We start from the raw sequence: 12,866 nt of genomic DNA, 5'->3' as shown, positions 1-12,866 counted from the left end.
TACGAAGCGAGCACCAACGACGTACCAGGCAATGAGGATACAATAAATTTACACAATTATTATGTAATTACAAATGTGAAAAGTGTCATAAGAAAGCATAGACTGCCATGAGCACACAGTAGGGGATTGGTCCTGTAAGGGGGTAGTAGGGGGTTGGAAGGCTTTCTTGAGAATAAAATATTTAAAGCCTTTAAGGGTGAGTAGAAAGTAACTGGAAGAGGAAAAGGAGTACTATACAAAGAGAACAGCAAATGTAAAGGCCTGGAGACAAGGTACACACGGCATTTGAGAAATTGAAGAAAGATCCTATGCACGGTGCTCAAAGGAGAGATTGTGCAAGGTGAGGCTAGGGAAGTGGCAGGGACTTCACAAGGAGTTTGAATTTCATCCTAAAAACCATGGGAAGCGATGGCAGAGTTTAAAGCAGTACAGCAGTAATACGACTTACATTTTCAAAAGTTCCGTTCCTACGGCACGGAAAATGGATTTGAGGGAGCTGGGGCACAATGAATCCCCACAGCAGCTATAGAACCACAGGTACAACATTGGACGAGGCAGGAGGTGCCAATAAAGATAAAAGAAGTGGACAAATATTCAAAAGGCTAAATGAATTGAGCAAACTGTTGAGAGTAGTGGTCCTGGTAAATCGCATTTTTTCACTAGGCACAGCTGGTGGTGGTATGCATTTGGAAACACGCTAAAGAAAATGAGCCGTTTAGGATTCTAGGGTTTTCCTCTTAAAAAGAAAACTTGTTTGGCTACCAAGTGTTAACATTTTAATGCTCAACGAGCACTGAAGAGGGGACATGAGGCAGTGCCTCTCACCCAAGACAGCCCCAAAATGTCCTTTTCAGACTTTTATCACAGTGACCCACTCCCACCGCGCCTTTACCTTGCCTCTGCCTGGAATGTCCTTAACTCCCTCCTTGCCGCCAATTTCACCAGATTTTTGTTTTCTTATCCAGTCTCACGGAAGCCTCTCCAGCATCTCCCACCCTACCGATTCTCCCGTCTATCTCGCCTACTACAATGAGTTCAGACAGCACGGACTGAACGCTAAGCGCGCCGCAAACTCAGCTCAATCTTAACGCCCATGAGCCGCTCGTACAGACCGCCTGGGATGCCGGAAGTGACGCGCTCTCGGGCACTATGTGCTTCCGGTCTCCAATGCCGCAGGAGGGCGGTCTTCCCTGGCTCGCTAACTCGACTGCTCTGGGGGATTCGTTCGCGCTAAGAAGCTGCGCCGCAGCGCAGTGAGGTGAGGTTCTCAGCCATGAAAACTGCAGGGTGGTGTTTGTTCCCGCTGGCCTGGCGGAACTTGTATGGGAAGCTGGGAGGACAGAAGGCCTAGCCGCTGGGTCCCTGAGCTGGCTGAGCGCGGGCTGCTCGGGCTATGTAGGGGTGTCGGCCTCAGCTGTTGGGCTCCGGCTGCTGGGGGCTGCGCGTCCAGCCGCTCTGGGATCCTCATGCCAGTGGGCCGCCCGGCTCTCCTACTTCATGCTCTTGATAACCCAGAGCCTCCCCCTTCCCAGTTACGCAGGGGAAGGATAATCCACTTCGTTTTGGACAGCTTCGGTCCCCACTGGGACAGTCGCATAAACTTCAGCGAAGAGTGCGCTCGTGAAGTGGCATGGAGCCTCTCACACCAATTCATTGGGTCCACCCTTCAGCTTCTGTGGAAGGGATCTTTCTGTTACCAGATGCTGAGACTTGGGGGATTGCGAGGGATGCTGGTCTTAAAAGCTGATGGCTTAGGTCGGGCGCCGTGGCTCACGCCTGTAATCCCAACACTTTGGGAGGTCGAGGCGGGCGGATCTCCTGAGGTCAGGAGTTCGAGACCACCCTGGGCAACATGGTGAAACCCCTTCTCTACTGAAATACAAAAAATTAGCTGGTCGTAGTGGCACACGCCTGTAGTCGCAGCTATTCCGGAGGCTGAGGCACGACAGTCGCTTGAGCCCTGGAGGCAGAGGTTGCAGTGAGCCGAGATGGCCCACTGCACTCCAGGTTGGGCTACAGAGTGAGACTCCTCTCAACAGCGACAACAGCAACAAAGCTGGTGGCTTAATACAGCCATGCTTCCCTTAACAACTGGTATAGTTCTGAGAAATGGTTGGGCCGTTTCGTGGTTGGGTGAATATCATAGTGTACTTATACAACAAACCTACACACCTGGGCCATATGAGATAACCTGTTGCTCCTAGACTGCAGCCTGTACAGTATGACTACTGAGTACTGTAGGCAGTTCTAAAAGCGTGGTAAGTGTGTGTCTAAACGTAGAAAAGATACTGTAAAACTATGGTACAAAAGAAAGCATGGCACACCTGAATAGGGCACTTAACGCATGGAGCTTGCAGGGCTGTCGGTAGCTATGAGTGAGTCAGTGAGTGGTATGTGAGTGTGAAGGCCTAGGATATTATTTAGGGTATTACAGTACACTACTGTAGACTTTATAAATGCTGTATGCTTAGTCTAAGTTTATTTAAAAATGTTTAAAGTAATAACCTTAGCTTACTGTGCTTTAACTTTATAAACTTTTAAATTAGTTTTAACTTCTTGACCCTTTTTTTTTTTTTTTTTTTTGAGACGGAGTCTATTCTCTCTCTCTCTCTCTTTTTTGAGACAGTTTTGCTCTTGTCACCCAGGCTGGAGTGCAGTGGTGCAATCTCAGCTCACTGCAACCTCCGCCTCCCGGGTTCAAGCGATTCTCCTGCCTCAGCCTCCCAGGTGGCGCGCTCCTGTAGCCGGGTCTACAAGCGCGCGCCACCACACCCAGCTAATTTTTGTATTTTTAGTAGAGATGGGGTTTCACCACGTGTGCCAGGATAGTCTCGATCTCCTGACCTCGTGATCCGCCCTTCTTGGCCTCCCAAAGTGCTGGGATTACAGGCGTGAGCCACCGCACCCAGCCCACTCTTTTGTAATAACAGTTAGCTTAAAACGCTAATATGTTGTATAGCTATACAAAAATGTTTTCTTTATTCCCTTACAGTATTCTATAGCTTTTTCCTGTTAAAATTTTGTTATTATAAACTGAGACACACACATTATGCCTACACCGGGTCAGGATCATCAGTATCACTCTTTTCTTCCTCCACATCTTATCCTACTGAAAGGTTTTCAGGGACAGTAACATGAATGGAGCTGTCCATTCCTGTGATAACTACCTTTTTCTGGAATACTTACAATTATCTAGTATTATGTACAGTACATCATTGTAAGCACTATGCTTGTATATGACTGGCAGCCCAGTAGGTTTGTTTACACCAGCATTACCACAGACATGAGTAATGTGTTAGACTACAAGTTATGAGGGCTACAAAGTCAATAGGAATTTTTCAGCTGCATTATAATCATCTGAGACCAGTATCATATGTGCAGTCACTATTGACCTAAATGTTATGTACTATGTGACTGTAGCTGATGAATCTTTGGTTATGGCTGAATGTTCTCATTCATTGCAGGAAAAAAAATATCCTCCAAATTACTAGGATGTGAGTGACCAAAACTTTGTTCCGTTTTATGTTGGAGCCAAATAATTAGTGTTAGGATAAATTACTTCTTTAAAGTATGTATATGCTCTAAAATGAAAAGTATTTCTGAACATTAAAGTATAGTTATTAAGAGTATAAAAGCAAGATACAGATTTTGGTGTGAAACGTATCTTATGATTCAAATCATAATTTAAATAGAATCGAAGATGATGTGAAATCACTGGGCTGGAAGTTGCTTATACATTGATTAGTAAGAGAGGAAGCCTGGGATCATCCTGTGATAGTAAATACTTTTCTATGTTTTACTTATAACACTGTCAGGAAATTTCAACAAACTTCATATTAAAGGACATAATTTCTGTATACTTAGTAATTTGCTATGCAAACTGTTGCATTGAAATGGCAGACTAAGCAAGATGATTGGGAGAAAGTAGCTGTGGGACTTGAGGAAAATAAACAGGAAAACTGCAGAATGTGGAAGGAATAATTGCATTCATTGTATTACTATCTGATTTATATTTTATGAAATAATTTGATTTCTTAATTTTTCAATTTTAAGCACAACTTTTTTAACTGGTGTGGCAGCTTTTCTGGTAAGTGGTAGATTTATATTAGAAGCATGTCTATGCAGCATATTATACCATTAAATATGTATATAGATATCTAACTGAAGTAAAAAGTGTTTTAGTAATTAAAAGTTTAACATATGGGCATATGTGAGATATAGTGATATAGCATGTCTCTTTAGTTTTGCTGTTTTTGTTGTTGATGACTAACCACCCATGCTTGTCTTAAAAATTGATAAGGTACCTCTGATGAAATTATGACCAGGTGGGCCCGAGTTAGTACCACATGTAACAAGAGACCCTTGCCTGCAACATCATGGGAGGACATGAAGAAGGGATCCTTTGAGGGAACAAGCCAAAACCTACCAAAGCATAAACAACTTGAAGCCAATAGGCTATCCCTAAAAAAAGATGCACCCCAAGCAAAACATAAAAAGAAAAAGAAAAAGGAGTACTTAAATGAAGATGTGAATGGATTCATGGAATACCTAAGACAGAATTCACAGATGGTTCACAATGGGCAAATTGTAGCAACAGACAGTGAGGAAGTAAGGGAAGAAATTGCAGTTGCTTTAAAGAAAGACAGTCGACGGGAAGGAAGAAGATTAAAAAGACAAGCGGCAAAGAAAAATGCAATGGTGAGAGCATCACTTCTACCATGTTATTTACTTTATTTAGCTGGAAACTATTCTTATACTCACATACATATATATCTTAGCAGGGTCTGGTTACCATTATGTCCCAGATTCATCGAGCATCATTTTAAGGACTAGTACTTTTTTAGCACATATATGCTAGGCACATGATGTACTGGTTAATTATCACAACAACACAGCAAAGGTGATGGCATTATTCCCATATTATGGATGGCAAACACTGAAGTGCAGACAGATTAAATAACTTGTGAAAGCCACTTAGCTAATAGCAGAGGTGAAATTCAAACCCAGCCTGACTTCAAAACCTATGTTATAGACCAGATGTGGTAGCAGCACTGTGGGAGGCTGAGGCAGGAGGATCACTTGAGCCCAGGAGTTAAAGACCAGCCAGGGCAACATAGGGAGACCCAATCTCTACCAAAAAAAAAAAAAAAAAATTAGCCAGGTGTGGTGGTACACACCTGTGATCCCAGCTACTACTGCCAGCTGAGGCAGGAGGATTGAGCCTGGGAGGTCAAGGCTACAGTGAACCATGTGATCAACCGCTGCATTTCGGTCTGGGTGACAAAACGAGAGTTTGTCTTCCAAAAAAACCGAAACCTATCCTCACCTTCCAATAGCCCCTTTTTCAAATTAGCATTGAGAAAATGTCAAAATTATGAAGAAGATAAAGTACAACAGATTAAATGTGTGTGGGTCCCTGTTACTTGGAAAGGATATTCTTTGTCTATGAAATACTGAAGCACAGGGAAGAGGTACATAGGAGTCACACTAGTTAGAGCAGAGTAATAGCAGAATTAAAAGTCCTTGACACTCCCTAGTCATTGCTTCCTCCCTCCCCCATATTCAGAGGAATGCTGGGGGCAGCAGGTTTCTTTCTGTAATGCCTAGCCCTAGATTTTAAAGTATGTCAGGCAAAGGGGATGAAATACTCGCTATCATTATTTCCCTTCACTAAGTGAGTTTCCCAAGTCTCCTAGCACGCCACTTCATAAGAATGAAGACTTGTTGCTAGTTATACTTTTATTTTTTATTAGTATTACTATATGTAGAGCACTGTTTGCACCAATGCAGGCTTGAAATGTTAACAGCCTCTATAAATGTGTCTTTTGGCTGTTTGCAAGATTAGTCTATGCATTGTTCTATTTAAAGATAATTATTTAGAGATAATACTGATGAAACATTCCTTATGGATAAATTTGGATAGAAAGGATAACATTTCTATTAGTATCAGGATAGAGTTTTGTCTAAGTTAACTATTTTTAAATATTTTAAGTCAGTTTAGTTGACATAGGTAGTATGGTGAATTGCATACCATTTGAAAACATTTACTGTTATGATCTCTTAAGCATTATGTTTGTAATTAAGTGGGGAAGGATATTGTTTTTTAAAAAGGGGAGTGCTATATAAATAGTATATGGCTTGTTGTGACCTGTTGTTAATTTACTTCCTTGCTCTTTTTTTAATACCTTATACTAAGCATCAGTCCTTAAATGCTAATAAACTGATTATGCTATTGAAATTTACAATCAGCGCTTCACAATCCTATCTACATTAAACTTAAGGACCATTCAAAAATGTTGTAGTAAGTGATGATTAGGTTTTAAAGGAGAAGGCTGTGAACTAAGGCAGTAGTCTCAGCTTAATAGAGACCACTTTGACTTCACCAAGAAGCCAAGACTTCCTATGGTGGTGATGCAGGTTTTAGCAGTAGCTTTTCCTGCATTTGCATAATAAATGCAGCTTCTTTTTTTTGGACCAGCTCATTCTAAATGTACAAGTTACTGAAGAATTTAAAGGGACTCATTCTTTTTCAGTATTTTATTAAGTAGGAAAAAAAGGACAGAGTTGCAAAATAAATGTTTTATTTTGCCAGTTGAATTTGCTTTTTAAAAAAACCTGTGCTTATTTTGAAAAACATAATTAAATGACTACTTATTATCCAAGAAATATATATATCTTTTTCCAGCTTAAATAAAATAGTTTAAATATCTGCCATCTTTGATTATGGTTGATGTTCTCATTTATTGCAGCAAAAAAATTCTTCAAATTTCTGTAAATAACTAACCATTACTCAGTTTTATGTTGGAGCCAAATAATTCATCTCAGAGTAAATTATTCCTTTAAAATGTATTGCGCATATATTCTAAAAATGAAACCTATTTCTGAATATTAAAGAATATGTATGGCCAGGCGTGGTGGCTCACACCTGTAATACCAGCACTTTGGGAGGCTGAGGTGGGTGGATCACCAGGTCAGGAGATTAAGACCATCCTGGCCAACATGGTGAAACCCTGTCTCTACTAAGAATACCAGAATTATCTGGGCGTGGTGGCTTGTGCTTGTAATCCCAGCTACTTGGGAGGCTGAGGCAGGAGAATAATTTGAACCCAGGAGGTGGAGGTTGCAGTGAGCCAAGATCACGCCACTGCACTCCAGCCTGCTGACAGCGAGATTCCATTAAAAAAAAAAAAAGTGTATTTAGGGTACAAAAACAAGGATATACTTTTTGCTATGAAATATATCTTATGGTTTGAATTGTAACTTGAATGGAAACATTTGACCCAAATTCATTCAATTATGTGAACTTTAAAAAAAAATATTAATTTTTAAAAAATTTTGAGTACATAATTATACACAAATACAAATTTTGAGTGATAATTTTTATAGCCACTGCCCATTTCCTATAGAAAACGCCATTTTTCTACTGCAGACATTCCAGTTATAAAATGAATAGTCCATATTTGCTCAATTCATTTAAGCAATTGCCTTCTACAAAGCCACATATATAACATTGTTCCTGAGATTGATAGATTTATCAATTGAGGTTTTCAGAAGCAATGAAACCTTCTGATGGAAAGGACATCTCATTGTTTAGGAATGCATGAAACCTTTGTTCTACAAATAAAATATTGAGATTTTAGAAAAAGAGCTAAATAAGATGAGAAATGTTTTAAATATGTTTTTGATAACAAGAATTAATAAAGTCACTGGTATAGTTTTGCAGTGTCCAACCCACATTTTGTTTTCCCAGGTGTGTTTCCATTGTAGAAAACCTGGTCATGGAATTGCAGATTGCCCTGCCGCCCTTGAAAATCAAGACATGGGCACTGGGATATGTTACAGGTGTGGGTCCACAGAGCACGAAATAACCAAGTGTAAGGCTAAAGTAGACCCAGCTCTTGGTATGTGTTTCTTTCAGTTTTTTGCTTTGTTCATGGGGAAAGCCAATAAATAGCACCCTGGGTATATTTTTAACACAATTTGTTAAGAGTGTGCCACTTAGTATTTGGAAATCATATGAGATTAAATTTTAAGTTATGTAAAAATATTTTTTATTCAGTGTTAATGGGAATTTTATGACTTGCCATATGTATTGTCAACTGAATAGGAACTGTTGATTTTTACAGGCGAATTTCCTTTTGCAAAATGTTTTGTTTGTGGAGAAATGGGGCACCTGTCTAGATCTTGTCCGGATAATCCCAAAGGCCTCTACGCTGATGGTAAGTACTGTTACCCTCATATAGCAGAAATGGTGAGTTATCGTGCAGTTGTGATTTAGTTTACACTCAATCAGTTCTTGAATAAATTCTTGAATAAATTCCAAAACCTTGAGAATTGCATTATTTTTATCAAGTGCTATTATATGTACTGGGCTTTTTGTGCAGTTTGACTTCATATGTTAATAAAACAAATCAGAAAAAACTAAGGTGTGTATTTCCAACTGTGCTTGCTTCATCATTTGTGAGACTAGTATACATTTCTACTTTTAGACATAACAGAAGCAGAGGGATTATATATATCTCAAGCTAATATGAGGTTTTTAAAATCGTATTATATATTCAGCCTCAGCCAGCATACCATTTTGGTGGAAGGGTGGGTACACATGATTCAATACTGTAGTAATGTTTGCTTCTGAATTTTTTTTCTTAGTTATTTGTCTGGCATGGGATTATGTAGCTTTTTTCTCTTTAACTTGGGTAATTAAGGTTCACACAGTAAAGTCTATGCGGTCTAAAGCTTTAAGGAGGAGGCTGTTATCTGTTGATGTGATGGCTGGTGCCATCAGGCTCTAGACATTTCTTGTGTCGTGTCCTGGGTGTCCCCCTGGAGAAGTCCAGTGAAAAGCATAGCTTTTGGAGTTGGTCAGACTTGGGTTATAGTGCCAGCACCGCCACTCACTAGCTCAGGGGCTTTGGCCGACTTACCAAACTCGATCTCAGTTTCCTCAGCTATAGAATGGAGCTGATAAAACTATAGTTTATTGATTCTAAGATGCACAGTTTTTCAATTTTAATCTCTTGGAAATCAGAATGTATCTTACCATTGGTGGGTCCCACATAATTGACAGCTGTTTTTCTTTCTGAGAGGTATGTGCAATAATGATACATCTTATAATCAAGGGTGCCTTAGAGTTGATGAATTATGGTATTTGCCTAAAGAGTTTTTAAAAAGATTAAAGTGTATTATTCAAGTGCTGCTTTTTCACTATGGCATATAAAGAGGCCAGGGCCTGAAAAATGCTCAGGTGCATTTCAGTTTTGAGCTTATAAAAATGGGTAGTTAACATGACGAGTGAGCAAAAATGGCTTTCACTGGTCTACCAAAGTGACTAGATGTAAAAAAAAAAAAAAAAAAGAATCAATGCATCAAGGAGTGTAGATCCCAGAGATGTGAAAATTTGGCCAGATTAGCCTGTGTGTACTTTGATTTTATAACTTGTAATCTTTTGTTTACAATAAGGGGCTTTCTGTGACTTGTTTTAATTTAGAACACTTTGGTAGCAATAGACACATTGGATACATTTTTGTATGGTACATTTGATGTATATAGAATTAGTACTTTGTTTTTAAGAGGTAAAGCATTATGTTGGGGGAAAAGTAGGGTGGGTTTCCAAATTTGCATTTTTTATATTGAAAATAAAGTCAAGATTTGGGGAAAAAAGAAAATTCAGCCAGATTTGTATCTTTGTATCTGATTAGGTCATTTTTCTAAGTCACTTAACGTTTCGAGCATGATCAAGATAATGCTTGACCATTAAGCAACAGTGTTTGATCATTAAGTGAAAGACTTATTTTAGAAAGTACGTGTGTTGTGATTCACAATTCTGAAATGTTTAAAGTAGGCAGATGGGCATATTTATAGGGTTAGGGTGCCTGGCCAATGGAAGGCACTGAAACAAAAATTAACTTTATTTCTTTTGTAAATGCTTACCCCCATCTGATCTGTACAGTAGAATAGTAGTTTCTAATCTGTTTTGGGGCCATTGACGGAGAATCTGACATGCTATTCAGGAAAGAGCATCTGCTTACAACTTTTATTTACAGGTCCAAGGGTTCACAGACTCTTGACTCTCTAAGCATTAAGATCCAGGCTTCTGTGCAATAGCTCTTGAACAAGTGCCTTCCATCATAACTCATTTCTCTTTCCTACTTCTCAAGGCCAGGTGCAAGAAGCAGTGGGTGGGTACAATTTACTGCCCTGTGAGGTTAAAAGGAATGGAGAATGAATTCTTAATAGGAATAGTGGTACCTCCCTATGTTCCTGGTCTAGCTACCTTTACAACTGACAAGGTTGTGAGGATCCAGTAAGAGGTGAAAGTGCTTTGAGATGTTAAAAACCCCATGTAAGTATGAGATGGTATTCAGTGGCTTTGCTCTTTCAATAGGTGGCGGCTGCAAACTTTGTGGCTCTGTGGAACATTTAAAGAAAGATTGCCCTGAAAGTCAGAATTCAGGTGAGATCTCTGGGCCTCTACTTAGAAGGGGTGAGATTAATATTTCTCTGCATTTTATTCTGCACTTATTATGAATAACTCATTGGGATGCTAATGATTTTAAGACCTGTTTTCCTACTGTAGCAATCACTTCATCTCTGTCAGCAACAGACACACATTGTACTGAGTAACTGAATAGGTGGGGAAAAAAGTGACCAGTAAGCCTTAGGGGACCCTGACTTTATAAGACATCTTATTCATAAGCATTTATATTTGCTAACTAATGAATTTAATATAATAGAGCCAATTCCATTACTTAAGAAAAATATGAATTCACTAAGAGAAAATAAAAAATATGAAATAACTTTCCATAGTCTTAATATTGAGTGTCCTCATGTATGCTTTGCTTTGTATGTACCTAGAAGATTCAGAGTTGATTGCAGAAACTACCAAAAATATTAAAACTGTGCTATCCACACAGAATCTGGCTGTTTTCTTCCTGATGAAATACCAGCCTTATTCATCAAAAACTTCAGAGATGTTCACTATACCTATGGCAGACTTTTGAGGAAGTGGAGATCATTATTACATTAGTTTGCCTGGACTAGAATGATGATAATCCTGTGTGAAGGCAGGCAAGAAGACAGTAGGATAGCCCAGCAGTGCTTCTTATGGAAAGAGCACATTTCTTTTTATTTCACATAGTCACAACACTACACAAATAAGTCTCTTCATTCTTAGGAACTTCCTATCCCTAACATTTAAATTTGAAAACCAAGAGTTCTTGTTTACAAGCTTGTCTAGAAGATAGTCTTTAGTACATTGTAGGCAGTGAGATTGAAATGATGAAGTGGAATTTGAATTCTCCCTCCTGGGAGGATTGCCACTTCCCAAATGACAAGACTGACAAGCAGATGTTGTATAATTTCACAGGTAGAATCTTAGGCATTTAAAACTGATGCTTCATAAGCCTTGCTGTTTACAGACTCTTGGAATTCATTGACTCTGTAATGATGAACTCTGGGAAAGAATGAAAGAGCTTTCTCATCAATTCGTGCATTGCAAAGTAGTTGCTACATTTCCCTAATTGGGGTGAGAAATTGCCTGTAGTACTCTGAAATCAAGGGTTATAATCAATTACAGAATTGCTCACTTTCCTTTAGTGATGGAGTCTTCCCTCCTTGTGATTATTCATGTCAAAATGAGTTCCTTTCCAAAACCAGTAACAATTTGAGTGGATGCATTTGATTACTGTTTTTCTCATATTCTGATTTTTCTATTCCTTTACAGAGCGAATGGTCACAGTTGGTCGCTGGGCAAAGGGAATGAGTGCAGACTATGAAGAAATTTTGGATGCACCTAAACCACAAAAACCCAAAACAAAAATACCTAAAGTTGTTAATTTTTGATAACAACTAGCACTATCATTAGTTACCACCTCATCGTTACTTTCTAAACCAGGCCCACTTCACGAGTTAGAGTTGAGCTCCCTTGTAGCCAGGACTATACTGTAGATATCACTATGATCTGGGTGTGGTCGAAAACAATTTTGTTTATTCTCTCCATCAAATTGTACTTCTACTACTGTTTGGAGAAAATTGAAGAAAAGAATAAGATGATTAAATGGATTATCTAAAAGAACATATTTTAAGAGACAGAACTTAGACATAACCAAGTAGTTGTATACCTGATTGTAACAATCATCTTTTATAAAAGCAAAATTATGCATAAATGTAAAACACTCCTAAACAAAGGGTACAAATGAATTTTTGGTTATATAATTTTCTTGGCTCAAAGTATCAATTTATTATTATAATAGAAATTTATAAGTTGCTAGAAAGTCTCTGTTTTTAAAATATGGAATAAAAATGCATTTTCTATTGCTTGTTTTTCTGAATACTTGATTCTTGATTGAAATAGCCATTGTTCGTTAATATCCATGTAACAATCCCTTTGGAAACAAGATTTTTTATGAATCCTAGATGAGAATAAACAGGGAGTTGGTTTTTGTTTTAGTTTTGACATAAAGGATTACAAGTTACTGAAGTTAAAATTGAAATATGTCAATTTAACAGCAGGTCTTTTTTGCCCTTGATTTTCAAGAGAGAAATTCTAGCCAAAAATCAGTTTTCGTTACTTAACCAGAATGACGGCACATAACAGATTGTATAATAAACTTAATAGCATTTTGTTCACATGTTTTAGATGAGTCAGAGTGAGAGGGAAATATCACCATAATAGAGTTAGAACACTAATCAGAGACCCATTAGCTTCTTTGTTTGATTTGATGAATTCATGCATACTTAATACATATATTTCACAAGGCTTAACACTACCATTGTACTGTGTAATGGAATGACTCTAGTGGTTTTGTGTTTCATTTCAAATTTTACCTGATTGAATCCATTTGTAACTAAAGGAAACAGCTGTGATT

The 12,866-nt window shown here is 38.6% G+C and overlaps 1 protein-coding gene and 1 long non-coding RNA gene across 4 annotated transcripts in view; one reads left to right on the top strand and one right to left on the bottom strand.

The window, feature by feature from the left end:
- Positions 1 to 1,121, bottom strand: part of LOC119618213 (uncharacterized) — a 55,100-nt gene extending 53,979 nt beyond the window's left edge. The window contains exon 1 of one of the 2 annotated variants that reach the window (XR_012092733.1): positions 893 to 1,121. This is a non-coding gene — a long non-coding RNA (uncharacterized lncRNA). The remainder of the gene's footprint in view (positions 1 to 892) is intronic. The other variant, XR_493940.3, reaches the window with a different exon arrangement.
- Positions 1,122 to 1,146: 25 nt separating this feature from the next.
- On the top strand, positions 1,147 to 12,329 carry ZCCHC9 (zinc finger CCHC-type containing 9). Of its 2 annotated transcripts, none has more exons than XM_007977030.3 (6): positions 1,147 to 1,258; positions 4,301 to 4,698; positions 7,751 to 7,901; positions 8,127 to 8,219; positions 10,385 to 10,453; positions 11,723 to 12,329. In XM_007977030.3, exons 2-6 carry the CDS (start codon positions 4,318 to 4,320, stop codon positions 11,839 to 11,841), a joined length of 813 nt encoding a protein of 270 aa, XP_007975221.3. In that variant the 5' UTR covers positions 1,147 to 1,258; positions 4,301 to 4,317; the 3' UTR covers positions 11,842 to 12,329. The 2 variants fall into 2 exon arrangements, with proteins under 2 accessions (XP_007975221.3, XP_037838090.2); XM_037982162.2 differs by having other exon boundaries at positions 1,163 to 1,258; positions 4,326 to 4,698.
- Positions 12,330 to 12,866: the final 537 nt, after the last annotated feature.

This window comes from Chlorocebus sabaeus, chromosome 4, assembly GCF_047675955.1.
Source record: "Chlorocebus sabaeus isolate Y175 chromosome 4, mChlSab1.0.hap1, whole genome shotgun sequence".
NCBI classification, from domain to species: domain Eukaryota; kingdom Metazoa; phylum Chordata; class Mammalia; order Primates; family Cercopithecidae; genus Chlorocebus; species Chlorocebus sabaeus.
Note: the sequence above shows the minus strand (reverse complement) of the source record. Positions and strands in the feature narration are given on the sequence as shown.